At 46.3% G+C, this 27,863-nt stretch overlaps 1 protein-coding gene across 2 annotated transcripts in view; it reads left to right on the top strand.

Annotated features, from left to right (window-relative positions):
- The window catches only part of PHKA2 (phosphorylase kinase regulatory subunit alpha 2), a 78,698-nt gene that overhangs the window by 14,536 nt on the left and 36,299 nt on the right, over positions 1-27,863 (top strand). For both annotated transcript variants that reach the window (XM_004450326.5, XM_012522125.4), the window contains 7 exons: positions 14,353-14,511; positions 17,330-17,377; positions 18,738-18,906; positions 20,532-20,614; positions 22,993-23,073; positions 24,294-24,392; positions 27,524-27,670. In XM_004450326.5, coding sequence (XP_004450383.2) covers positions 14,449-14,511; positions 17,330-17,377; positions 18,738-18,906; positions 20,532-20,614; positions 22,993-23,073; positions 24,294-24,392; positions 27,524-27,670 — 690 coding nt within the window. In that variant the 5' untranslated portion in view covers positions 14,353-14,448. The remainder of the gene's footprint in view (positions 1-14,352; positions 14,512-17,329; positions 17,378-18,737; positions 18,907-20,531; positions 20,615-22,992; positions 23,074-24,293; positions 24,393-27,523; positions 27,671-27,863) is intronic.

Here is a 27,863-nt window from a genome sequence, read left to right as displayed (position 1 = left end):
GTTGCCTGCCCAGATGAGTGCCTGGTCTGCCTGTCCATTCGAGAAAGGGAGTGCTTGGCCGATAATAGTTTCTCTGTCCTTCCTGGTAGAATCTGGGGCACTGCTTTATGCCGTCTCCTACTTTTACTTTTTTTGAGTGGGGTAAGGAGGAGGGCATTTCCTGTGCCCTTTTTAGGACAGCCCTCAAATATGTTAGTGTGAGATAAACACATTTGAGTAATTCAAAGAAAGAAAGAAAGAAAGGAAAAAAACCCTCGAATCCTCCACGGACAGATAGAGGCCTCAGACCACCCATTCAGGGGAGAGATTTAGAATTGTTTGAAGCTTGGCTGGGGTCCAAAATGATCGTCTAGTCACATCATGTAGTCTCTTTTATGTTTAAAGAACTCCAGTCCTTGGAATTGACGGGACCTTTTGCAAGGTCATCCGTCTGCACTGACAGCTCTGGCCTGCTGGAATCAGCCAGGAATGGTGGAGACAAATGCTTTAGGTACACCAGATGGCTGTGAGTATCAAGTAATTTCGCATTCTCCTTACATTCCCTATTAAAACCTTTCTGCAGTTTTAATAGGGCTATTTCTTTAAATATTCTACTCGGTTTAGTTTTGTCATTTTGTCCTTATCACTTGTATTTAGATATCTCTATTCATTAGTGAAATAAATATTAGACCTACCTCACAATAGGTAGGGAGAAAATAACCAACTGAATGAAATGGGTTGCAGACCCTTTGGAGAATACTGAGGAAAGCCGATTATCCTAGCCTCTCCCAAGAAAAATGCCCACAGAACTTTCCACCAGTTTGAGGCGCCTCATGGACCGCTACCTCCCTCCCTCCAAAACCCGTCTGAGGACGCCTAGCACCCCGGAGACTCCAGGTGAAGAGCCCAGAGGCAGAGTGACACGTGTGAGGCCTCGGTGCCCCAAACTGGAGCCTCATCATTGAAAATACCCACTGGTGACATCTGCAGTCCTCCTGTTGGGGTGAAGTTTATCAGGGCAGCCGTCTAACTCCCAAGTACCTAAAACTTCAGGCCTGGGCCAGGAGGACACGGACAGCCCCGCTGAGTTTGAATGTGTCCTGGAAGTTTCCACTGTGCTTTCCACCCCCTCCCCCGCCCCACAGGAGTGATTGAGAGAGGCGGAGTGAAAGTCTCCTAGGAGAGGGCTAATGTTGTTTGCACATTAGATCCCAGCCAAGGGGCCCGGTATGGTTTCTGAGAGTTGCTCAAGTTTTAAGATGAGCCTTGGGATCTGGAATGAGGCTGGAACAAAGCTGGAACAGAGATGCCTGAAATGCTTGGCTCCCTACCCAGTTTCTTTCCCTCTGAGCTGTCATTGGGTTACATGAGACATGCAAGTGCCTAGGCCCAGGATAGCTTGCAGCTTGTGTATTATCTGTAAACCCAGAGGGGGAATAGCTGGTAAGCAGCCATTTAGAAAAAGATATCATTGGAAAGTGAGAATGGCACACCTTTGATCCCCTTAGGTAAAGAATGAGGCTGCTGCATATTAAAGCTTAAGTTTTCAAGATTATTCTTGAAATGCCTGAGGCTTACATTATCAAATTGTACAAAGTCTCTCTCTCTCTTTTTTTTAAAGATTTATTTTATTTATTCCCCCCTCCCCCCCCCCGCCCCTGTTGTCTGTTCTCTGTGTCCATTCGCTGTGTATTCTTCTGTATCTGTCTGCATTCTCGGTGGCACCAGGAATCTGTTTCTTTTTGTTGCATCATCTTGCTGCATCAGCTCTCCGTGTGTGCGGTGCCACTCCTGGGCTGGCTGCACTTTTTTCACGCCGGGTGGCTCTCATTGTGGGGCACACTCCTTGCGCATGGGGCACCCCTACGCAGGGAACACCCCTGTGTAGCATGGTATTCCTTACACGTGGCAGCACTGCATGTGGGCAAGCTCACCACATGGGCCGGGAGGCCCTGGGTTTGAACCCTGGACCTCCTATATGGTAGGCGGACGCTCTTTTAAACTAAAGTAAGAAGAAAGTGTTTTATTACCAGGAGTCTCGGTTGCAGGTGAAATCATTATTGAACAAATGCTGATGTGATTCCCACTCTGAACATATCCTAAGTCAGGGTATCCCCAGTGCCCATCCCCCAGCCCCGGCCCTTTTGATATTTGAAATGGTAGTTGCTTGAACAACATTCCAGTACAGAAAATGGATTTAACCAGAGTTTGGAGTGTTTGGTGATAGAATTTTTCCCTTTCTCCTTTTAGCTTTACCAACATGGATTGTCAGCATTTATCCTTGACTCTTCTGAGTATTTCACTGGAATAATTTCACTGTACTTCTCCCCGCCGGGAGAGAGCAAGGCAATGACACGCACTTAGCGATTCTTAATCCAGAGAAGAAAGGAGCAATGGTAGGGGTTAGCCTGAGACCCCCGACCTCTGTCCCATGGAGCATAGGAAAGGGAGCACTTGGAGGTGATTGCCTGGGGTACTGGGTGGTCTTCGAGAGAAGGGAGCATCTAAAGGAGTAGGTCTCAGTCTTGAAGAGGGCACTGCAGGCAGAGGGAGAGGGCAGCATGCGTGGGCAGTCCCAGAAACGTGAAAGCAGAGCGTGGGCAGGGTGGGGGGTGCCGGGCGTGTGCTGAGGAGGGAGTGTCAGGTGATCGGGCTGCATGTGGGAAGAAGGGCCAGCACTTGACGGGCCTTGTGTGGCCATGTAAGGGAGTTAGAGCATCTCACAGGCCTTGGAGAATGCTGAGCAGGGCAGTGAAGCGGTGAAATTCTAGGTCTTTCTGTGACCATCTTTTGTGGAAGATACATTGGGAAAACTTACTTGAGGTGGGAGATCAGAAAGGAGCTGTTTCACTTGTCTTGTGGGACTGAGGTAGGGGAAGAGGGAATTTTAATATTGCCTTAGTCTTGCATGCCTTTAATAGCATCAAATGACTCTTTTTATAGTGTCTTGTTCACCATGAGCACACAGACATTCATAATTGTATTTGTCAGGATTCTTTCAGTTGCAAAGGACAGGAACTCAGCTCAAAACAGCCTTTAAGCACGAAAGAGAATTTTTTGCTTAAATAACTGCAAAGTCTAGGGGCTTGTTCTATACGCAGGCATAGTTGGATTCAGGAGCTCAAATGAGCAAGGATGTCGCTTTACATCATTTGGGCTTGTTTGACTCTGAGTGGGCTTTCTTCTCTGGCAGCCTCATCCCCTTTGGTGACAGAGGTGGCCCCTTGGCCGCTCCAGGTCACATTTTTCCAGAGCAGTGACCTCCACAGAAAGCAGTCTTTTATTGTAGCTCCAGTGAAAGTCCTGATTAAGAATGGCTCTCTGTCCAGTTTGGGTCGTGTGCCCATCCCTGAATGGTGCCCAGATTGGCCAGGCCCAGGTCACATGCCCTTCCCTGCAGCCGGGGTCAAGGATCTGGGACAATCAGTGAGGGGTCAGCCCCTCGAAACTGCTGTGTCAGAGCAAGGAAATGATAAGCCATTGCCAGAAGGCATGAATCCCTTCAGGCATTTCCATCAGGGGGAGGATGACATGCAAAGCCCAGTGGGACAGTGTCCATCTGCCTCAACCGTCCTTTCAAAAGAAAAGGAAACCCAGGGCCAGAGCAGATAAGCAATTTGCCCGAGATCACTTAGCTACTAACTGGCAGAGCAGAGATTTGAACCCAGGTGTGTCTTTACACTGAGCAGAAGCCATGCCCTTGACCCTCTGTGGTGTGGTTTGGAATTCAGAGTCCTAGCCAGACTCTACCCAGACCTGCTGCCAAAATGAAACCCGAGCCTGGGACCTCATACCTACAGTACAGTCCCACCTGTTGCGCCTGAACAGTTCCAGCTGTTAGGAAATTCTTACATTCAGTTGAAATCTGACTTCGGTTTACTTCTTTCTTGAGGAGTAACAGAAAAAAAGCAGTCCCTCTTTCAGAGGACAACCTTTCAGCTCTTTGAAGATGCTAACTTGCTCTCTCATAAGCCTCCTCTACACACCTGTTTTTGTCCCCAGTTCCCATGAGACATGGCTTTTAGCCTCTTCGTTGCCCTGATCACTCTCCTCTGGGTATGCTGCAACTAGTGAATGTTGCTTTTAAAACTTGGTGTTCAGCGGTGACAAAATACTCCAGATATACATTGCCAGGCTGGCAGTTCCATGGGACTCTGATCCTTCACTCTGATACCGCAGCACCCCACCCCACCCACATTAACGCAGCATTGGTTTTTTGGCAGCCGCTCCTAAAACTTGCAGTCAGTGTTGTACAGTTGAATCTTCTTGTACCTAAGTGTTGGGGCAAGATGGGGCTGGGTCCCAGAGTGGCTGCTCGGGGAACTGGGGTGATTTGGAAAGATAGAAGAGGACCACCAGGAGGTGGAAGGGAATGTGTAAAGGGATCTGAGTGCACCCAGATGTGGGAGTGATGGCTAATAATATTAGTTTGGCAAACATTCATTAAACACATGAGCCCCATAAATAAATTCTTGTTCAATTCTATCTAGTTTGTTTCTATCTATTGCCCAAGTCCATAAGTATCCTGTTCTTTTGATCTTGGCTCAGCATCCACTTTGCAGCCCTCACCTACCTGCCCACCTCCCATGCACACACTTCCTATGGGGCAGTGTATATCACCGTTTCAACATCTCTGTGCTGTTTGGTTGTTAAAATCTGCCCTGTCCCCTGCCTGGTTTGAAAATGATCATTGTATTACTGCTAGCCAAGAAGATTGTGTAAGTATCATTTCTAGAACACCTGTGATGAAGACTTTAACTTTTTTCCCTATTTTCTAAGTATAGTTATAATACTGAGTACGTGTTTTTAAACTACACACATGCCACCCTAGGGAGTCACGTAGCCTGTCTTCTGTTATCACCCTATATCCCCACCCCTACTGCAATTGACTCGCCTCACCTAAAGCAACTTCTGCCTCCTTAAGCTTTCCCCCGTCCTGTGAGGTTACTTTTTGCTGTCACCCCTCTCTCAAATCCAAGGCTACAAATAAGTCATTTCCTATGCTTCCTAACCCCTGCTAAACACTGATCTGTTCTCTATCACTATAGTTTTGTCTTTTCAAGAATGTCCTATAAGTGGAATCATACATTATATAATCTTTTGAACCTGGCTTCTTTCACTTAGCTAAAGCCAATATCTTTGAAATTCATCCAAGTCATCGTGTGTGTTAATAGCTAATTCTTTTTTATTGCTGAATAGCGTTCAATTTCAATTATATGGAGATACCACAGTATGTTCATTCATCCAAACAACAAAAACTGGGTTGTTTCCAGTTTGGGGAAATTATGAATAGAGCTGCTATAAATATTCATGTAGAGGTGAAACTGCTCAATTGTTTTCCAGGGTGACAGCATCATTTCTCATTCTTTCCTACAATGTAAGAGTTCCAGTGACTCCACTTCCTTGTCAGCACTTAGTATTGGCTGTATTTTTTAATTTTTAGCCTTTCTAATAGGTTTATACTGGCGTGTTATCATAGTTTTAATTTGCATTTCCCTAATGGCTAATGAAGTTGAATGTCACTCTTTGGTGAAGTAGCTCTCCATATTTTTTAAAAAGATTTATTTTATTTATTCCCCTGCACCCCATTCCCCCCATTGTCTGCTGTGTCCATTCACTGTGTTCTTCTGTGTCTGCTTGTATTCTCATTAGGCGGCTCTGTGAACTGATCTTGGGACCTTCCAGAGTGGGAGAGACAATTACTCTCTTGCACCACCCTCAACTCCCTATTCTGCTACATCTTATTTTCTCTCCTGTGTCTCTTGTTGTATCATCTTGCTGTGCCAGCTCTCTGCATCGGCTGGCACTTCTGCTTGGAGCAGCTTTCCCGCACTGGGCGGCATTACCACACAGGGTGGCACTCCTCACAGGGCAACACTCCACATGGGCCAGCTTGCCGCATGGCCCAGCTCGCCCTCACCAGGAGGCCCTAGACATCGAACCCTGGACCTCCTATATGGTAGATGGGAGCCCAGTTGGTTGAGCCACATCTGTTTCCCATTAACCAGCTTTTAAATGGGCCACTTTTATTCTCTGGTTCAGATGACTTCAGAATGAAGAAACATGACCTCAGTACAATCAAACTTTATTTAATCATAGCTCAGTATTAAACTTAAAACTTGGTCAGGGAAATGATGGAAATGCCCCCTGGTGTTGCTGCACAAGCCTAGCTGAAGCACAAGCCTGGCCGAGGTGCCAGTGGAAGCACCTTTAGTGTCACAGCTCAAGTCCGGGCCAAGGCCAAGCCTGGCCAAGGTGCCCATGGAAGCACCTTTAGTGTTACAGCTGAAGTCCAGGCCAAGGCACAAGCCTGGTCAAGGTAGTGGTGGAAGTGCACGGCTTGGCGTTCGCAGCTCAGCTCAGCGTTCGCGGATCGGCATTCACAGCTCTGCTTGGCACTCGCAGCTTGGCCTGGCACTCGCAGCTCAGCTCAGCAGCTTGACTTGGTTCAGTAGCTTGACATTCTCAGCTCAACAGCTCAATGTTCCTCCAGCCAGGGTGAAGATGGAATGGAGCTCAGCCCTTCGTAGCCACTGTTTATATAGTCTAGCTGTGTGACCACCCATGGGGAGGTGTAGCCCCAGTTGTGATGTTCTGATTGGTCAATCACTGGTTCTGAGCAAGGGCATTGATTAGGGTTTGAAAACCAGATTAGCATATTATGTAAACAGGGTATCCTAACTGGGAGATGCTGATTGGCTGACTATAAGAGGTGCTGATTGGCTGGCTATTAATTAAAGCAGTGGATTCTATTGGTTGAAAACTCTCTTACCCTATTGGTTGACTCAGGATCTGTCTTCCTATTGGTGTTCAGGATTCCTCTGCAGTTACCTGCTGCTCTTTCTGTTTATGCTTTACATTTAGATCTACAATCCCTTTCAAGTTAACTTTCGTTAGATGTGTGGGATTTAGACTGTCTCATTTTCTTGCATATGGATGTTGTCCAGTTGTTCTAACAACATTTGTAAAAAAAAAAAAAAAAGCTGACCTTTCTTTCTTGGATCATCTTCAGACCTTTGTTAAAAATCAATTTGCCGGGAAGCAGACTTGGCCCAGTGGTTAGAGCGTCCGTCTACCACAGGGAGGTCCACGGTTCAAACCCCGGGCCTCCTTGACCTGTGTGGAGCTGGCCCACACACAGTGCTGATGTGCACAAGGAGTGCCGTGCCACGCAGGGGTGTCCCCCACGTAGGGGAGCCCCATGCGCAAGGAGTGCACCCCGTAAGGAGAGCCGCCCAACGCAAAAGAAAGTGCAGCCTGCCCAGGAACAGTGCCGCCCACACGGAGAGCTGACAAAAGATACACAACAAAAAGAAACACAGATTCCCGTGTCGCTGATGACAACAGAAGTGGACAAAGAAGACGCAGCAGATAGACACAGAGAACAGACAACCGGGGGGGAGGGGGAAGGAGAGAGAAATAAATAAAACAAATCTTTTTTTAAAAAAATCAATTTGCCGTGCTATAGTTCATTTGCATTCTCATTCCCAGATGCTATTTACTCATCATTGTCTTATGGGCATATGCCTTTCTCACTCATAGAACTCTGTATTTGATTTTGTGGTACCTTACTATCAGATGCTGTTGTACCAAATTTTGTGTCAGTATCCTTCGGCACTTCTGTGTACCTTGTTACTATAAGGTAAAGGAGTAAAGAGATATTCTCTGTAAAGTGAAGTTAGCAGGGCATGTTCTTTCTGCCTCCATTTTGAAGATGAGATAACCCAAGTGAAACTGAGAGCTAGTAAGTAAATGATTTGAAAAATGAAAATCCTTTGAAAACTAAAAAGTGCCATGTAAATGCAAAATAATTTTTGTTTTATTAACAGAAAGAAGAGCCTTGTTATTTTTTCTTTAAAAAGAACTACAAACACTACAGTCCCTTAAAAAAAAAGTCCAGTTTTCCGTATTTGTGTGTGGATGTATTTTCAGACTCTCTCTTCTGTTCCATCCATCTATGTGGTTATCCCTTCACCTGTTGCTAGGTGCACACACATTTGGAATTGTTTTGCCTTTGTGGTGAATTGACCCTTTTATTATTTTGTAGTATCCCTCTTTATCTGATAATTTTCTTTGCTGTGAAGTCTACTCTGGCTGTTATTAATATCCCAATTCCTTTTCCCTCAATCTACATGATTACTCCAAAGAGTAGGAATTTTAATTTATTACTTTAATTCTTCTTAATAAGAAAAGGAAAAAAAAGGCCAATGGTCCATCTAAATCTCTAATCATGTCTAGTCTAGTTGGTCTCAGCCCCCTGCAGCTGGCAGGTGAGGTCACTGTGGTAGCATATATTATTGTTCACAATTATTTGCTTCCCATCCCTGTATGCACTCCAACCTCTTTGAACTTGGCAATGGCCATGTGACTAGCTTTGGCCGATGCAGTGAGGGAGGAAGAGGTACCTGGTCAGGTCTGAGCTGCGACTGTCAGAGCCAGCTCCTGGTTCGCCGTCTCTTCTCTGCTGCCAGGAGAACAGCAGTGTTCTGGGCAGAAGCAGCTCTCGTAGCCTGGTAGCTCGAGGGACGATAAGGTAGAGCAGAACCCCAGCTGATCAGGAATGGACAGGAGGCATGAGTGAGAAGTAAACACTTGTCGTTATAAGGCACTGAGATGGTGGGGTTGTTTGTCACCACAGCTTAGGGGCCGAGCCCGAGACCCAGTCCATTCTGGGCCTTTTTTTTTCTCATAAACAGGAGCCTACAGGGCTCCTTTCCCTGGATTAGACCATGAGAAGAGGTGGAGAAAGTAAGAGGGGAAACCAATGGCTGGAGTTAAAAGACAGACTGCTCTGTTGTTGGCCCCTTGCCCTGAATGGAAATGTAACGTATATGAGGCCCATCTGTCTCACCCCTCTCCTCACGGAGTGTCACTGTCAGGTCGCCCTGCAGGAGGGGTGCCGAGACTCAGCACAGCCCATGCTGCCTCCTCTCTCACTGTGTTGAGATACCTACTGCTTACTATTCTCAGGTGTCCTCAGAGAAGCCACCTATTGAGACCTGCCTCCTCCTCCTTCACGCCCCATGCCAGGTCATGCCTCAGGAAATCTTTGTTGAGGGGCCCAATTGATATTATTACAGAATTTGGCGCTGATATTACTTTAGTAATTTTTTTTCAGGCATAGTGCACCAAGAATTGAGTAAAATAAAACAGAGACCTAAATGAGTGAGCTCAGTTCAGGGCTGAAGAAGGGGAAGGGCTAAGACCTGGGTGGGGAGAGGGTACAGAGTTGCCGGGTTTTTTGTTCAGAAATCTCACTGGGATCAAATGCTTACCACCAACAATATTTACTGTAAAAATAAAAGGCTCACACCCAGACAATGCTTTTTCCCCCCCTAATAAAAATGCTGATTACATTGAGCTAACTTGCAGATTCTTCCCCTAAAACCACCTTTCTTCATCTGATTTCCTGAAATTACGTATTTATGTGAAGAAAATGGCAGGGGAAACTATTCAAATAGGTCAGTAACATTAAATATAGTTAATGGTTGAGCACTTATTTATGCCAGACACTGTCCAAAATATTTTGTGTTAACAGACTCATTTCATCTTCACCAACAGCCCTGTGAGGTGTAGGTTATTTTCCCCATGATTGCAGGTGAAGACACTGGAATAACGCGTTGAAGGTCACAGCTGGTATGTGCTAGAGCTCTGAACAGGCTCTGGAATCAGACTGCCCATTTCCAAAGTGCTACCACATACCAGCAGTGACCCTCAGCAAATTACTTTGGTAAGACTTACATGGAAAGTTCTTTCCCTCTAGGTAGAAATAGTGAAATAGTACCTGGCTAAAAATAGCCAAAAATGAGTGAGCTCACAAGGAGTCCCAAGGATTGCAGCAAAGCCTTCACCAGAATGCTACACACCCTTGCTGACACCTTGAGGTTGGACTTAACTCACAGAAGAGCAAATTCAATCCTCCCCAATAAATTAATTTATGTATGTATGTATATGTGTGTGTATGTGTGTGAATGAAAAGATGCTAGCATTCACTAGTACTCAGGGAATTGCAAATTAAAAAAATAAAAGTAGTGATGTCACTTTATACCCATCAGACTAACAAATAATTAAAAAGAGATAACTTTTACTGGCAGGGGTGAGGAATACTTATTAAAACCTCAGCAGTCCCAATCTCTTTTTTTTCCTTAAAAACATCTTTTTTTTTTTAAGATCTATTTTTTATTTATTTCTCTCCCCTTCCCCTCCCCCCCACCTTGTTCTCTGCTCTCTGTGTCCACTTTCATTCTTGTCAGTGGTATCAGGAATCTGTGTCTCTTTTTGTTGTGTCATCTTGCTGCATCAGCTCTCCATGTGTGCGGTGCCACTCCTGGGCAGGCTGCACTTTTTTCACTCGGGGTGGCTCTTCTTGAGGGGTGCACTCCTTGTGTGTGGCAGCACTGCACGTGGGCCAGCTCACGACACGGGTCAGGAGGCCCTGGGTTTGAACCCTGGACCTCCCATACGGTAAGTGGGTGCTCTGTCAGTTGAACCAAATCTGCTTCCCAGCAGTCCCAATCTTGGGAATCTGTTCCATAGAAAGAAAACATATGTTCCAAAGAACATACATTATAAGGATCATTTTTGTAGTCGTGCACACACACACCCACACACAAACAAAAAAAAGACCCTGGAAAACAAATAAGCACCCACCATTACCAATAAGGGTAAAAGACTGGCTGCATTATTATGCATAACTGCCGTATATATTAGGCAGCGGGTAAAAAGCATGAATTTGAGTTATATTGGATGATTTGGTGGGAACTCCTCAGGGTTTGTTAAATGAGAAATGCAGGGTACAACAGTGTGTGTCATATGATCCTATGATAGGTCCCATTCTTTAAAAACAAGGCCCCGCCCCCCAAAAAACCCTCTGTGTTAACAGGCACTTACATCTGAGCATAGACACGCACACTCAGAAACAACACATGGAAGAATATGTATAAGGTTGTTACGCGGACTCTATGCTTACGGGGCTGTTAATGTGAGGGGAGGAGGGAGCCAAGCCAAGAGAAGAAGAAAAAGACAGCTGGAAAAGATGTAGCGATATGATTACATGTATAGATTTGTACAATGCTGAGTGTGGGTGTAAATGTAATAAAATAACGTTTTCTAAATATTGGGAAGCAGCATCTGTTCAAATGATCATGTCTGGAGCCACAGGCTTATTAGCCTGTACAAATCTCCCCACCCTCCACCCGATGTCTGCAGCTCGCCCCTGTTCTTGCACCAGGTGTGGCGGCCTTGTGTTCCTCCTTCCATTTACACACCTACTCTTAGGAAGACCCCAGAGCTGTAAAGAGACTCACCTGGGCGCGGTGGCTCACAAACCTGAGCGCGTGCGCGTGCAGGTGCTGCGGCAGCTGCGGCCTGCTGCTCGGCGGTGGAAGGAGGCGACGGGCAGTCTCTCTTTGGGTGGAGATGAACAAATGCACTGCACTGGTTAAGCCCAAGGTAAAGAAAAATAATAGTAGGTGACTTTCAGGTAACGTGACAGTGCCATTTCTTAATCCAAACCACACTTGGCACTGTGTGTGAGCAGTCACTGCTGTGTCACTGGAAGGCTATTTGTCTCAGCGGACTCGCAGTCGATGGGAACGGCAGGAAGGGGCTTTGAATACTTACTCTGGATGTCCTGATGATTTCCTGTCCCAAGGTTACCCAACAGGCCTCAGAACAGGTAACGATGCTTATGATGTACATTGCTGGTTAAATAGTGATTTTTAAAAGGAAAACCAATAGTTCACTTTTCGAGTGAGACTTACGACTTTGCTCAGCCATTCCTAGGCTTGACTTCAATTCTGGTTGACTTTAATGTTGATTCTTCATTGTTGACTGTAGAACTATGTCAATACACTGAAAGCTGTTGTCCCTGAGGTCAGTATCAGTTGAGTTTTAGATGTTTTTGTAGAGGCTAGATTAGTTAAAGGAGACAGTCCCTATGTAGTTTCTTACATAGGACCATTCAAATCTATGCCAGTGGTTTCCACATAATAATCTTGACAGTATCACTGTCACAGTACCCCAGAGAGTCTTTTTCATGAGCCCTCTTGTAAATAATGTGGTACCAATTTGAGTAATACTTTTTTAAATGGCAAGATTCTAACTTATGATACGTATTTCTCTGCACATTTTCAGGAGACATCAGCAGAGGCTTTATCTTTACTTTTATACATTTTATTTCTAGTCACAGTTTTTGTTTTGTTTTGTTTTTGAGGTACCAGGATCAGGGATTGAACCTGTATGTGGGAAGCCAGCACTCAACCACTGAGCCACATCGGATCCCCTGAGTTGGTTTTGTTTTGTTTTTTTAGATTTTTTTAATTCCTCCCCCCTTGCGGCTTGCTTGCTGTCTGCTCTCTGTGTCCTTTCGCTGCCCACTCTTCTGTGTTTTTACTTGTCTCCCTTTTTGTTGTGTCAGCCTGCTGATCTAGCTCTCTATAGCACCTGGGCTGGCGGCTCTCCACAGCATGTGGGCGAGCCTCCCTTCACAAGGAGGCCCCAGGACACAAACCCAGGGCCTCCCATGTGGTACACGGGAGCCCAACTGATTGAGCCACAGCTGCTTCCCCCAGAGTTGTTTTTTTCTTTGTTTGCTTGTTGTTTGTTTTTTTGTTTTTCAGAGACACTGGCACCCAAACCCAGGACCTCCCATGTGGGAGGCAAGCGCTCAACTGCTTGAGCCACATTCGCTCCCTCTAGTCACAGTTTTTTTTTTTTAAGATTTATTTTTATTTATTTCTCTCCTCTTACCCCCACCCCCCCAGTTGTCTGCTCTCTGTGTCTGTTCACTGTGTGTTTTTCTGTGTCCATTTCTATTCTTGTCAGTGGCACCAGGAATCCGTGTCTCTTTTTGTTGTGTCATCTTGCAGTGTCAGTTCTCCGTGTGTGCGGCACCATTCCTGGGCAGGCTGCACTTTCTTTCCTGTGGGGCGGCTCTCCTTATGGGGCACACTCCTTGCGTGTGGGGCTCCCCTACACAGAGGACACCCTTGCGTGGCAGGGCACTCCTTGCATACATCAGCACTGCCACCACACCAGCTCACCACACAGGTCAGGAGGCCCTGGGTTTGAACCCTGGACCTCCCATGTGGTAGGCAGACACTCTATCCATTGAGCCAAGTCCTGCACATGGGCCAGCTGCACACGGGTCAAGGAGGCCCGGGGTTTGAACCGCGGACCTCCCACGTGGTAGATGGACACTCTATCCATTAAGCCAAGTCTGCTTCCCTAGTCACAGTTTTAATGGCAGCTTTATTGAGATGTAATTTACATACTGTACAATTCACCTATTTAAATGTACAATTCTGTGGCTTTTAGCTTATTCACACAGTTGTGCAACCACCACCACAGTCAATTTTAGAAACATTTTTCTCACCCTCAGAAGAAAGCCCATACTCATTAGCTGTCACTCCCCAGTCTTCCCAACCCATACCCCTCCCCTCCAGCGCCTGGCAACCACCAACAAACTTTCTGTCTGTATGGACTTTTCCTTTTCTGGAATTTCATGTAAATGGAATCGTACTATCTGTGGCCTTTTGTGTCTGGCTTCTTTCACTTGGCACCATGTTTTCAAGGTCCATCTGTGTGGTGGCATGTATCAGGATTTCATTCCTTTTTATGGCTGAGTAGTATTCCACTGTGTGGATAGACCATACTTTGCTTCTCCATTCATCAGTTGGTGGACATTCGTACTGTTTCCACTTTGTGGCTATTATGAATAGTGCTACTCTGAACATTTGCATACAAGTTTTTGGCTTTTTAGTGACTCAGCGGCCCTTTTAAATATCATACCTAAGTACGACTGCCACATGTCCTCTTGCTCAAAGCCTTGTTTTGAGGCACATAAAGTGTCTGGTTTACAGATGACGCAGCTGAGGCTCAGGTCAGCTAGGTGGCTGTCCCAGGCACACAGAGGTAGAGTGAGGTGGTGAGGGTGGCGGGTGGGAGCTGGGTCTCTTGCTCCCAGATTTGATGCTTTACTAAGTGGTGTGGACGCATGAGTCCCAAGAAGATGTAAAGCCCGTGATGCTGGGATTTGTAATAAAGCCTTGCTGGCCCTTTCTGTTTGCTTTTTCTTCTGTTCCGTCTCTTAAAACTGTGTGGTTTGATCTGAAATTAAAAGAATGAGAACTTCAGAGACGATTCCTTAGAGATTTTCTAGTCTAATGTCCTTGTTATACAGGTGAGGGAGCTGAGGCCCAGGGAGTGGACGTGATTCTCCCATGATCCCGCTGTTAGTGGCCGAGCAAGGACTGGTGCTGCAGTCTCTTTGTTCCTCCCTTGGGCAGTCTTTTTGTCCCCCGAGGGCTTTCATTGCTCAAGAGCTCTTCGAAGCAGGGCAAAAGGAGTCATCTTGTGTCTCTCCTCTAACAGAACCCGGTCACGGGGCTGCTGTCCGCCAGTCATGAGCAGAAGGATGCCTGGGTGCGAGACAACATCTACAGCATCCTGGCCGTGTGGGGCCTGGGCATGGCCTACCGCAAGAATGCTGACCGCGATGAGGACAAGGCCAAGGCCTATGAGCTGGAGCAGGTATGGGCTGACGGCCACGTCTCGGCTGCTCACACCTTGCCCTTGAGCTGAAAATCTATAGGGAAGCAGCTGGCAGAAATTTGGTGAAGGCGCTTCCTCCATTTCTGCTGTAGCATATTTTAGGGCGGCGTTTCGGTGTTCTCACCCTTTCATTCATCTTTTTCTCCTAGACTTTTATCTCCATAAAACAACCATGACAAAAGTCACACTGAAGAGGAAAATAAACATCCAAACTTCTGACCACAAAGCATCAATTTGCCTAACTATCTACATTCCCCTCACACGCATTTATCAACCATACACACACAGTGTCATTATCAACTAATTGTTATTCGTTTATAAATTTGATTGTTTTTAAAAAGCACACCAGAGCTACACATTCCAAAGTGTGTACTCTTCAGAGTTGTCACATCAAAAGGTAATATTTCTCCGAACAGTGTTGCCACTGCTTAAAGCGTTTTCGAAACTTCCTTTTAAAATGCCTTTCTAGTTTGAGTCATTCTAGGAAAGTAGTCTTGCTAATTTATGATTGCTCTTTAATTTTGAACCAAATTGGTGTTATCCTATATTGTGTCTATTTCAATAACCATGTAGCATAATGAAGTTGTTCTATAGGTCTCCAAAATCCAAAACCAAGATACACACCAGAGCAAAGATCTGCCATCACTGAGTGTGTAATGAAATAATCTGCCCCTGAGCCAGGGAGATATTTTCAAAATGCTTTGAATGGTAGCATCCAAGTTGGAGTGTTGGAATATAAAAGTATAGTTCTCCTGGCAGGAAACCCACTGGGATTTCTCTTGTTGGTGCTCGTGGCCGGTAGATCATCAGGTCCAGGGGGGTTCTTATGGCCCAATCAGTGCCTGTTTATAGCAGTCAGACCTGGCTACAGAGGTGCCATTCTGACTGACAGGGTGAAGCTCCCTTGACAGCAGTGAAGAGGCTAAGAGAGGAAGCTTGTTGGCGGAAGAAAGGGAAAGACAGTTTGGATTTGATAAGACATGCTGTTAGGTGATGAAATCACCAGGTCCTCAAGTAAGAGCAGAACGGGTCGTTGAAAAAAAAGTACATTCAGCGAGGATGGAGTGCTCCTCCAAGACCTCGACTGACTCTTCTGTGAGTGAGCCTATTCATTTGGTAGTACAATAATTTGATGAAGATGTCCTCCAAGTTTCCCAGCCCCCTTCGGGACCCCAACCTACCTCATAAGATCAAAGCCAAGCCAAGCCATGCCTGCCACACACACAGCCCCACCTCCTCTCCGAGGAAATTTGGGGCCCTAGTTAAGGTTTACTAGTTTTGGCAGCTCTGTGACTGGCAATAGTGAGGCAGGAACAGACCAGTGTTAAAGAAACACCTCCCTGGATTATGGAAAAGAACTCGTGATCCTCAGCTGGGGCCCTTTTGTGTCTTGGGCTTGGGCGGTACAGTTCTTTATTGTGTGAGACTGTCGCAAGCCTTGCAGGACAGTTTAATGTCCCTGCTCTAAATGCCAGCAGCTCTTGCCCTTCACTCTAATAATAAAAATGCCTCCACCCCCACATTTCTAGCTGCTCCTCACCCCTGAGTTGGGCGGGCGGTAATACAGTTGGCAACCACTGGAAATAACTCATCATTTTCATGATGGAAAATTTGTCTTTATTTGAGGGGAAGTCAACTGACAAATGTTAATGCCAGGCACTGTAGGAAATGTTAATTATAACAATGTTACTTACACCTTACAGTTAGGAGGTAACATTTTCTGCCCTGAAAGATTTGATGACATAAAGTGAATTTATATTCTAGAATCCTAGGGGTTTAGAGGCAGAAGGAGCTCAAGGCTGAGCTGTTCTGGACTCCTCACTGGTGGTTAACTGTCACAGCCCTGCACTGGGGCCTCCCTGCCAACCAGGTGCCTTCCAGAGAGAAGAGACACCCATGCCCCTGGGTGGCAGCTGCTTTCAGCCACGCTGCTTTGACCTGCAGAATACCCCGTTCTCCAGCCCCTCGTGGAGTAGCTTTATAGGGGTCTTAGCAGGCTGTATTAAGACCCGTCTTCAAGTGGGCCTGCACTGTGGAGGACTTGGGGAGGCAGCACGAGGTATTGGTCAAGAGCACAGACTCTGGAGTCCAACCGCTCAGGCTGATGTCCTTGCTGCACCCCCCTTGCCAGCCCTGAGCCTTTAGCAACGTTGCTTCCTCTTCTCTCAGCCTGAGGTTCCTCATCCATGAAGTGGGCAAGTGGGGTATTAAGAGTGTACCCCTCATAAGGCGGTTGTGAGAATTAGAGATGGGCCAGGTAAAGTGTTCTGGACAATGCTTGGACATGGTGTCTCATTGATTCAGTTAGGTTTTTTGTTATTATTTATGATAATGATCATAGTAACTGATTGTAATCTATCCTGTTAAGAAACTTTGGCTGCCCCTTGTATTTCATAAGAACATGACTCAACAGGCCAGTAATAGTGTCACAAATGGCTATTTTGGCAAAGCCTCATTACTTCTGGGCAGGCCTGGTGGACTTAATTCATCCTTAGTGTAATGAAAATAAATTACTAAGAATTGCGGCATAAAGCTCTGGAGTACCAGGCTTATAGAAATGGTCTTCCCAAGATGTCAGTGAAGACACCGTCTGGTCCATTCAGCTAAGTTGCTGCTTTCTTTGTGATGGAGCAGAGACGTGGAGATAACGGAGACCGTCAGACGCTTGCGTCTGCTAGGGAGCTGCCTTTTCAGGGGAGCTGCCAGGCCGCCTTGGCTCCACACCCCGCTGAGACGAGGAGGCTGTTCTCAGGGAGCCGGAACAGGCCTTAATCCTGACTCCACCTTGTCTCTGCAGAACGTGGTGAAACTGATGCGGGGCCTTCTCCAGTGCATGATGAGACAGGTAGGTGGACACCCGCGGGCGGGAGCTGCCAGGTCCCCTGCGCCGGCATTCTTGCGATTTCAGTCTTGGCAACCAACGTTTGCCCAGGCTTTTGAACATTTCTTCCCAGGATGAGGAGAAATTTAAATTTTTGTGTAATTTCTCTTTTAAAACCTCTCTGAAATAATTTCATTGTACTTGAGAACCACAGTCTCAAAGGACACTTTCTCAGAACCTTTTTGAAAGAGTTACTTTTGTAAAAGGACAGCACGCCTTTTCTTAATGGGCAAAACACTATTAGTCGTTCCTCAAAAGCCCTTTTTTTTAAAATAAGTTCCCCCCCCCCCGTTTTTTTTTTTAAGATTTATTTTTATTTATTTACTGTCCCCCCAGTCGTTTGCAGTTGCTGTCTGCTCTCTGTGTCCATACGCGGTATGCTCTCTGTGTCCGCTCATCTTTTTTTAGGAGGCACTGGGAACAAAACCTGGGACCTCCCATGTGGGAGGGAAGCGCTCAGTCACTTGAGCTACCACTGCTCCCTGCTTGTTGTACTTCCTTGTTGCTTCAATTCATTGCATCAACTTGTTGCATCAGTTCGCCGCACCAGTCCATCATGTCAGCTTGCTGTCTTGCTTTTCTTCTTTAGGAGGCACCAGGGACCAAACCTGGGACCTCCTGCGTGGTAGGCAGGTTGCTCAACTGCTTGAGCCACATCCACTTCCCTCAAAAGCCAAAAGCCTTTTCTTATTCCGCTGCGTTTATAAAAGGATGTGTTTTCATTTGAGATGAAATGTTTGTGTTTTTAAAACTTGGCATTACAGTTTACTGGTCTTTTCCTGAGGCATAAATGAAACCATTCGTTGAGCACGTACCATACACCGAACATATACTGATTGCGCAGCTTCCAAGATGAATACGCAGTCCCCACCCTAAGCTCACCATCTAGTTTTCAGACGTAGTTGCTCTTTTCCTGTCAACATAAGAAAACCAGAAGTGGAAATGTAAACAGGTCCCTGCCTCCCTTCTCTACTTGCTTATCTCCTCCCTCCCCTCTCACTTTCTCCTTTCTCCCCTCCTCTCTCCTTCCCTCCCTCCACCTCTCATTGAATACCTACCAGGTGTCAATGCCGGTGATGGAGGACAAGGAATTGGCTTGACTCCTCGCCCCTGAAGAGCTTGTCAAAGTCCCACTGAGCCGGGGCCTTTCTGGCGAATGGGTGGGAAGAAGCCCGCAGCACAGCGCCTCGGTGTGGTGCTCACTAGTGAACCTCAGCCACCCTGGTCCCTCTGGCTCCCAAGGGCAAAGGAGAAGAGGCCCAGATCCGGCTGGGGGAGGGCTCCTTAGCTGGGCGGGGCCGCCTTGCCTTCTCTCCTGTCGCAGGTGGATAAGGTGGAGAAGTTCAAGCACACGCAGAGTACCAAGGACAGCCTGCACGCCAAGTACAACACGGCCACCTGCAGCACCGTGGTGGGCGACGACCAGTGGGGCCACCTCCAGGTCGATGCCACCTCCCTCTTCCTCCTGTTCCTGGCCCAGATGACAGCCTCAGGTGAGGCAGGCCATTTGAGCCTGTGGTACGGGGCGTGACCATCCAGTAGTGGGCAGGGGCTGGGCTCACTGAGCAGTGTTTCAAGTAAGGTGCTGACGGAAGGGAAACGCAGGCTGCTCTCTCATCCTCTGTGCACTTGACTCTGTGATGGGGCAGTGAAGACAGGAGCCCTGTCTCTGTCTGCGATGTGCCCAGCAGCCTCCCATGACACTTGGGGGCAAGGGTAGTGGAGCCCACGCTGCTGACCGCTTTCTGTTGACCCCGAAGCTTCCTTATTGTCCTTCTCCCCCATCCTGGTCACCCTCCTCTGGACACACCGTCGTTTACCCAAATTGCATTCTAACAACATAACTTCCAGAACTCAGCACTTCCGAGCTCCAGGCGGCGGCCCTTCTCAGTGCCCGCAGTGGTCTCTCCCACAGCAGAGGCTAATGTGGATGCTCCCCCAGGCGTCAGGCCGCCTCGTTGCTGTGTCTCAAAGTCCTCCTTCTCACCAGCCAATAAACCCATGCTCCTGGGTTATTTCAGCGTGCAAGTGTGAGGCTCCAGAACCATCTGAGAGCAGTATGTAGTAGCCTCACGGCTTTGTAAGTCAGTGGGAGCTCACTGTAACCGTTTTTTATTTATTTTTATCAGTAACAAAATATGAAGGAAAAAAATCCCCTTGCCAATTTTCATTTGGATGTGTTTCCTCCAAGTGTTTATTTTCCAGGCAGTTTTTGGGAAGATCATATGGGATGCATGTCTATCTTCTTTTTATTGGATAGCATTGTAACTTAAGCATTTCCCATAAATATAACTTTAGTAGCTTTATCAATGGATAGACCGTAATTATTTTAACTCTTTATTTCCATTCGTTTTTCCACCGTTACAACTGATGCCACAACACCAACTTGGATCACATCTCGGTTTACTTCTTTCTGATAGTTAGATGTGATTCCAAGGCTGTTCATCCAGATCTGCCTGTTGTTTTCAGAACAGTTTACGAACTAGGCTCCTGCTAGCAGGGTAAGAGTGCAATCTCTACCAGGCTTGTAAGCTAGCTTCAAGAATCCATACGTTAACAACATACAGATTTGCCACAACAGACTATTCTTTCCAGAAACTGAGCAAAAGCCCAGTGCCCTTGGTCACTGCCTCCTGCCGCATGTCAGTGTCGCCCCTGTGCATGTCCTGGGAGCTGGCTTTCCATGGGTCAAGGGCTGTCTCCCGAAGTTGGGGTTTGACTTTCCCTATGGGTCATAATGGAAGAGGGCACACCTTTTGGCTCACTCAAGGAGAAGGACGGCATCCGTTCCTCTGAGCTAAAATCCTTGCTTTGTTGGAACCTTTTCTGCGCGGACCCAGCAGGCATCGGAAGCCTCGCACCTTCTTTTTTCAACCCTGTATACTCATACGCATATGCGCGTAAAGCATACCCTTCTCTTCCTTTCTTTCCTTTATCCTCCTTTCCTTCTTTCTTCCTCCTTCCCTCCATCTCTCCCTCCTCCTTTCTTCCTGAGACTTAATTTCTGATGCCCTAATCTAAAGGACTTATTTTCAAGTGTGGTGTTTGTGAGTTGTAATCAGCAGCTCTCTCTTCACACTGTAACTTCATCATCTCATTGTTTGTTTCCCTTTACTAGGCTTACGTATTATTTTCACCCTTGATGAGGTGGCCTTCGTTCAGAACCTTGTTTTTTACATAGAAGCTGCATATAAAGTTGCGGTAAGCATCAACCCTCCCTGGTAGGCTTTGCAGGAGTCCCAAAACAAATAAAAATCAAAACAAATGAATATCAGTTCCTTGAGGGCCAGGCTACTTGGGGCTCTCCAGAAGATTAGCAAGATCAGGGCTATAAGACTGAATCAGGTTGGCACACAAACTGTACTTTTTTTGTGCTGGGATAAAGGTGGGGTTTTTTTTATTTTGGGTTTTTTTTGTAACACACCACATACTCAGAATCCATTAGGCTTATTTAAAATAAGACCCTAAAATGTCCTGTGGAATGTATATTGGCCGACCTGAAACAAGGCTGAGGAGGCCGAAAGCCTCAGCGCTTCGGTGGGAACTGGGGTGCCGTGGGGATCTCCCCAGCCAGCCCACAGTGGAGGGTCCGACTGGGGCACATGTGTCAGTCAGCATATGCATAGCCAGCCCACACCAGAGCCCTGACTCCTGGCCACATTCATGCAGTGGAAACGTGTATAAAACCCACTTCCTCTAAGAAGTGACACGTTTCTAAACAACAACTGAACTAAGCAAAGTTGAGTGTAAGGTCAGTAAGGGTAGAGGTTGGTTTAAAAAAAAACAAAAGCCACTATGGTCTAACGCAGGGGTTGGCAAACCTTTTTTGTAAAGGGCCAGAGAGGAAATATTTGCAACTTTGCAGACCATATGGTCTCTGTTGCAGCTACTTGAAAGCAGCCATAGACACTTAGGTATACAGATGAGTGTAGTCTTCCAATAAAACTTTATTTACACATTAAGGGGCTAACTAGATTTGGCCTGTGGGCCATGGCTTGCTGAACCCTGGTCTGAAGCAGTGGTTTTCAACCAGAGGCCATCTCCCCCTCCCCGGGGTGTTTGATCCTGTCTGGCTACATTTGTAATTTTGGTTGTCACAACTGCTGCTGTGCTACTGTCTTCTAGTGGGTAGGGGCCAGGGGTGCTGCTAAGCATCCCTCGGCACACAGGACAGCCCTCCACAACAGAATTATCTAGTCCAAAATGTCAGGATTGTCGAGGTTGACCAACTCTGGTCTAAACAAACTTGTGAAATCTTTCCGGGAGGAGTGGGACTTGAATTGGATCTTGGAGTATGAGTAGGTGTTCGAGGAGCAGAAAGGAGGAAAAGGGGTATTTGAGTGAGGGAATAGCATGAGCCTCGCCACCGAAGCAGGAACAGGCCCTGAGTGTGTGGCGGGTGCTTGGGGAAAGGGGTGTGGAGGAAAGGAGACTTGGAGTGGGTGTCGAGTACTAGAAAATAGTAGGGAGTAGAGTCAGCATGTGGGGTGTGGGCCTGGTGTTGTGGCAGCAGGCAGAGGCCAGATGGATACCCAAAGAGGGAGATTTGAGTGTGATCCCCTGGGGAATAAACAGTTTATCTTTTCAGACACTGAAGCAGGGGAGAGGGCCAATAAAAGCAGTGTTTGAGGATGAGTCACTCGGCTGTAAGGTTGGAGCAAGGAGAGGCCCAGATGTGAGGAGTCCTGAGAGAAGGAAAGGACCGGGCCTCAGCTATAAGGCCTGCATGGCAGGGGAGAGCCAGAAGTCTAATATTTCAGGGTCTAAATTTTCACAAATGGAAAAGCTTCATCCTTGGAGAGAGAAATAGGAAGGAAGGGAGGGAGGGAGGAACCAGTTGGTCCCATTCTTGTTGAGTTGCAGTCTTTGCATAGTGCACATCTGTCGTGACATTTTAAAGCAGTGGCAAGGGCTGGTGTTTTTAAAATTAAAATATGACTTGTAAAAGTTAGGTCCACATGTATCCAGTCCTCTGCCCGGACAGAATGTTCTGAGCCAAATCATAGTAATTGGTTTTAATTGCCGTGAAAGTGTAGTGTTTTGTGCCTCAGTTTTGATTTCAGCTCCACTTCCCTGCTGAGCATTTCTTTTCCCCAAGGAGTAGTGCAAAAAATAGGGACTCGGTGATTTTACATGGTTTAGTTGGCTTCAGCTAGTTATATAACTCATTTATTACGGTTCCTTTATTCCATCTTTCAATTTCATGTAAGTTCAGAGAGATTAACTAATAGAGGGCCAGCATTTTCTTTGCTTTTAAGATACATAAACTATTTTGTTTTCTAAGAATCTGGAGTATTTTATGAATCAGTAGCATTGAGGGGTAAGACATTTGAGAACGTTTTTGCAATGCATTGTTGTTTCACTTGAGTTTTTGTTTCCAAAATTCTGCACAGAGGTCAAATGAGCTGAAACTGAGAAAGTCCCAGAGTATGAATATGCTTGGCCATGGATTTGGGAGCCTTCAAGAAGAGATACTCATGTTTCATTATGCCGGCGCCTACGCGAAGGAATCATTTTCTCCTTAGCACTTCTATCCTGCCTCTTTCTTCTGCACTGATTACTGCCTTTTTCTGCTCCAGGATTATGGGATGTGGGAACGTGGAGATAAGACGAACCAGGGCATACCGGAATTGAATGCAAGCTCTGTAGGCATGGCCAAGGTGACAGTCGTCCTGTTTGCTCTTCCTTCTGTACTTTTTCACTCTCTTCCATTTGGTTCTCTTCATTAGGAGTTGGGATTTCATCTGATTAGCACATTTTTCATGTCAGCAACAAGTCAGTGCAAATTCAAGTGGCCAACTCCTCCAGCCAACTGAAATTATAAGTAAAATTAAAGGTGAAATCTGCCTGTGGCAGAAAATAAGTGCCCTCTGGCCTTGTTATCCATTGTCATCACCCACGGGTCTAAGCTCTTGCTGTTGTTTAAGAGGCTGGATGTACGACGTCCAGTCTTCTTTTCGGGGTCATAAGGAGGGCTGAAGAATATGACTGCTTTGTGACTTGGGTCTTTCAAGTTCAGGTGGTTTAGCCCTTGCTTCCCATGTACGTGGTCCAAGGTTCAATCCCAGTAACTCCAAAACAAATAAGCAAATGAAAAAACCAGCTCCCATTGGGGAGCAGATGTAGCTCAGTGGTTGAGCACCTGCTTCCCATGACTAAGACCAGACGTTCAATCCCTGGTACATCCTAAAAATAAAAAAATATATATATATATGTATGTATGTCAGGGGGTATTGAGGACTGTGGGAGCTTTCTCTAAAGGCCTTCCAATTCAAAATCATTTTTAACCTACTCTTAAGGCCAAACCAAACACACTTGTGGGGAAGATTCAAGCTTGCAGGGCCCCCAGTTTACAAATCTTTCTGTAGACATTTAACAGACCTCTTCTGCCCCCCTGTCAAAACTGAAATATATTTTTGGACGGAATGAAGTCTCCAGAGCTAGAATTGTTAAAACAACAATACATATTCCCTGTTAAGGTAAACTGATAGAAAACTTGTTTATTACTGAAAGGATGAACTTTCATAAGTGCCAGACATGCTAATGTTAGAAGCAAACTGCGAATCTAGTGCTGTTTGCATGCAGTGGTATGAACTGCTTAATAGTCACCTTTTTGGTAGAATTCTAATTCTACACTTTTGGAAATCTTTTTCTGTTTTCTGTTTCTTGGTTCCACAATGAGCCACATCATGCAGGAAAGTGCCGATCCACTGAAAACAAGGATAAAAATATGACTATAGGACTATTTAGCTAGATTTTAAAGACACATTTCCTGCTCTTTGGGAAATGTGTATGCTAAATCGTTTGATGACAAAGGAGTGCCATATATGGGTGTGCATGTTTCCTGGCAAGGACAAGTAACTCTTACCTGTGCTTGTAGGCAGCACTTGAGGCCATCGATGAACTGGACCTCTTCGGAGCCCATGGAGGCCGCAAGTCAGTGATCCATGTCCTGCCCGATGAGGTCGAGCACTGCCAGGTAACAGCTCAGCCCCTGGAAGACCTGGGCTCCAGTTCAGATTCCCTACCTTCCTGGCTTGGGGATGCTTGGCTTCTTTCAGCCTCAGTTTCCTTGTCCATAATGTGGGGCTACTACCACCTTCCCCTCCTGCCTTACCAGGTGGTTGCCAGAATCAATTTAAATCAACTTAGACCCTCTGTCAGAGCACTTTGTAAGCCGGAAAGTACTATGTAAACATAAGACGCAATGACATTGTGCACAGAGAGTCAACAATCAAGACACTTTTGTTTTGCTAGAAGCAAAACCTATTTTATATTTATGGAGCACAGATGAGGTTTCCCCTACGTTTATTTCCCATCACCCCATATTGAATGACTGGCAAGCACTCGTTCACTGGGAGGGGCTGGGGCTGGGCGGAATGGAGAGTGGAGGAGACATAGGGTGGGAGGGGTGGCCAATTAATAGAACCTCCATGAAATGCAGATCCCAGAAAGAGTGATTTGATACAGTTTAGGGGATTCCAGTAAGCAGACAGTAAGTCAGAGGTTGCTAGTGACTCGGTAAACTTTTTGAGTGAGGATCCACTTTGTGCCCCATACTCTGCTAGGCCCAAAGGGAGTCAGGTGCATAAGAACTTACACAGTGAGAGCTTCCAGTGGGAGTGCATGTGTCTAGGCAGAGAAGCCTAGGGAGAGTGACTAGTTAAAGAAGCAGGCCAGTTAGCTGTAGAAAATGACACTTCCATCTGAAACTGAAGGGCTCCACCCATCCTCATCCCACTCTCCAGCTCGCTCCGTTATCCCCCAGTAAGTCATCCTTAATGGGGAGCCTGCTATTTTTAGGGATATAGAATTTCTTTGCCTTTTCATTTTAATTCAGGTCAGTCCTTCACCCTCTTTCCCATGAATCTTTTAGTAATGAAATGTCACCCGAGTGCTCTTGGCTGGCAGTAAAAATCGTTATTTTCAAGTAATAAGCAAAGTAAATTCAGAGTCAAGCTCCGTCACGTCCTAGATGCCTGTCTTTAGACTATTGGAGTCTCAGAGTCCTCAGATGCTAATTGGACATGAGACCCTAGTGCCTTCCTCATGTGGAGGATTTCAAAAGCTTATGTTAGAGCTCAGCATTTGCTTCCTTCCCTTCCCCCAGTTTTCCCTCTAGATCCAACGTCCTTTAGTTTAAGAGTGCTAAATCCATCCACCTTGTCATGGAGGCCGTATTATGACACCACTAAGTTACCCATTCTGTCTCGGACTAAACTCAGCACATTGTTTCCCATTTGGCCTGAGCATTCCTGAGGTTTTCTGCTGGATTTGACTCTTCGAGTGGTTTCTGGTCACCCAATCCAACTGGTCATATGGCACAGAAACCAAACATTTCTCCAGGCTGGCCCTGTAGGTGTGTTCTTCTCTGGCCTCTGTTCTCCACCTTAACAGCCAGGAGACACCCTAGCCGGCTATCACAGGTAGCCCTGTAGTTCTGGCCAAGTCAACAGAGGGCATGAAGGAAGGGCAACAGCAGTTGTCAGCATGGGCTCTCCCTGATCCCCTACTTCTCCCCCAGGAAATAGGAATCACTGGCTGGGCCTGCGAGGGACTGTGTTGTTAACTCTGTCGCACTCCCCAGTGGAGCAGCAACAGTCTTCCCAAGTACAAGGGCAAAGACCAGTAAAGAAGGATAGTCCAATGATGGGCCCTTGATACTGATGACTATGCTTATAAGCCTGTGTGCTTGAAATTTCAACTAGGCCTAGAGCTGCAGGGTGTCTAAGAGATACCTCCTGAGAATCTCGATTTGCGCAAATGTGGCCACTCTCTAAGCCAAACTCAGCACGTAAATGCATTATCTTCCCCCCAGCGTGGGACACAACTCCCAAGGATGAGTCTCCCTGGCACCAAGGGATTACTACCAAGCACCAGCTGGTGATGCAACTAGAAAAAGACCTTGCATAAAAGGGGGAAATAAATGGTAAAGACAAATGAGTTTATTGGCTAAGAGACTTCAAAATGAGTCAGGAGGTCATCAGAGGGCTCGCGCTGACACTCATCTCAGCAGGATCTCAGAGATAGCCAAATTAGATAAAATCCCAGGTAGGGTGATCCTGAGGATTACAGAGACACCTATGTCCTACAGTCATGACAGATGGCTCTGGAGTTCAGTGCCTTGTCAGTGGGCCCACAAATTTGGAATTTGTGCTCCTGAGTGTGATGGAGTTGGACTCATATATGACCTCTCTGCACCTGCCTCTTCAGTCACTTTTATTGAACCTGTGGTTGGCCCTGGGGTTGGTGTATGGTCAGGAGACTTCAATCTCTGGACTGTCCATGTGCCAGCCTGGCCCTGAGCCTCAGCAGAGTTGTAACACCCACTCTCCGGTTCTTTGGACTTAGCCAGGTCAGCTAACAGGGAGGTGAGGATGGTCAACCACCACACCAGGGAACCAGGAGAGTCTATAGCTGAAAGCCAGAGTATTCCATCCATCAGCCATGTGGGATCTAAGCCCCCTCTCAATTTAGAGGGGGAGTGGACATCGCCATCCCAGGGTCCTCAGGATAGAGGAATAAAATATGGATTAGAGTGGACTTACTGGTATTCTACTATAGAATTATTGTGACTCTAACAATGGAAGAAATTATATCATTGCTGTGGAGACAGTGACCACGGCAGTTGCTTAGGGCAGGGAGAGGGAAAAAGAGGTGTGATATGAGGGCATTTTCGGGACTTGGAGTTGTCCTGCATGATACTGCAGGAACAGATGCAGGACATTATATATCCTGCCATAACCCACTGAATGGACTGGGGGAGAGTGTAAACTATAACATAAGCTATAATCCATGCGGTGCAGCAATGCTCCAAAATGTACTCATCAAATGCAATGAATGTGCCACGCTAATGAAAGAAGTTGTCGATGCGGGAGGAGTGGGGAGTGTAGGGAGTGGGGTATATGGGAATCTCTTACATTTTTTAATGTAACGTTTTTTGTTATCTATCTTTTAAAAAATAAAAATTAAAAAAAAAAGACAAAGTGTGGACTCAAAATTGGCAAACTCATTTGAATGTTCCCCTGGGGCGAAGAATGCTCGCTCTAGATAATGTCTCTTCCTAATAGTGCTTCTCTAGATTAAAGCTTCCTCTTGCTTTTCCTTCAGTCTATTCTGTTCTCCATGCTGCCACGGGCATCGACGTCTAAAGAGATTGACGCTGGACTTCTTTCCATCATTTCTTTCCCAGCCTTTGCAGTGGAAGACGTGAATCTTGTGAATGTGACCAAAAATGAAATCATTTCCAAGCTTCAGGTAAGCCTGGGTCACACTGGGGCCCTTCTGCCCTAGGGTAAGAGCCACTTTTACCCAATGACATGGGCTCACCACTGGCTTTGTTTACATAAGTGGACTCAGGGCAAGGTATCCAAAGCTGAGTTGACAGGCAAGAAAACGTGATGTCAGAGAGATGAAGTGTCTTGGTTCTTTTCCTAAGTAGCAGAGCTTC

This window comes from Dasypus novemcinctus, chromosome X (assembly GCF_030445035.2).
Source record: "Dasypus novemcinctus isolate mDasNov1 chromosome X, mDasNov1.1.hap2, whole genome shotgun sequence".
Lineage (NCBI taxonomy): Eukaryota > Metazoa > Chordata > Mammalia > Cingulata > Dasypodidae > Dasypus > Dasypus novemcinctus.
Note: the sequence above shows the minus strand (reverse complement) of the source record. Positions and strands in the feature narration are given on the sequence as shown.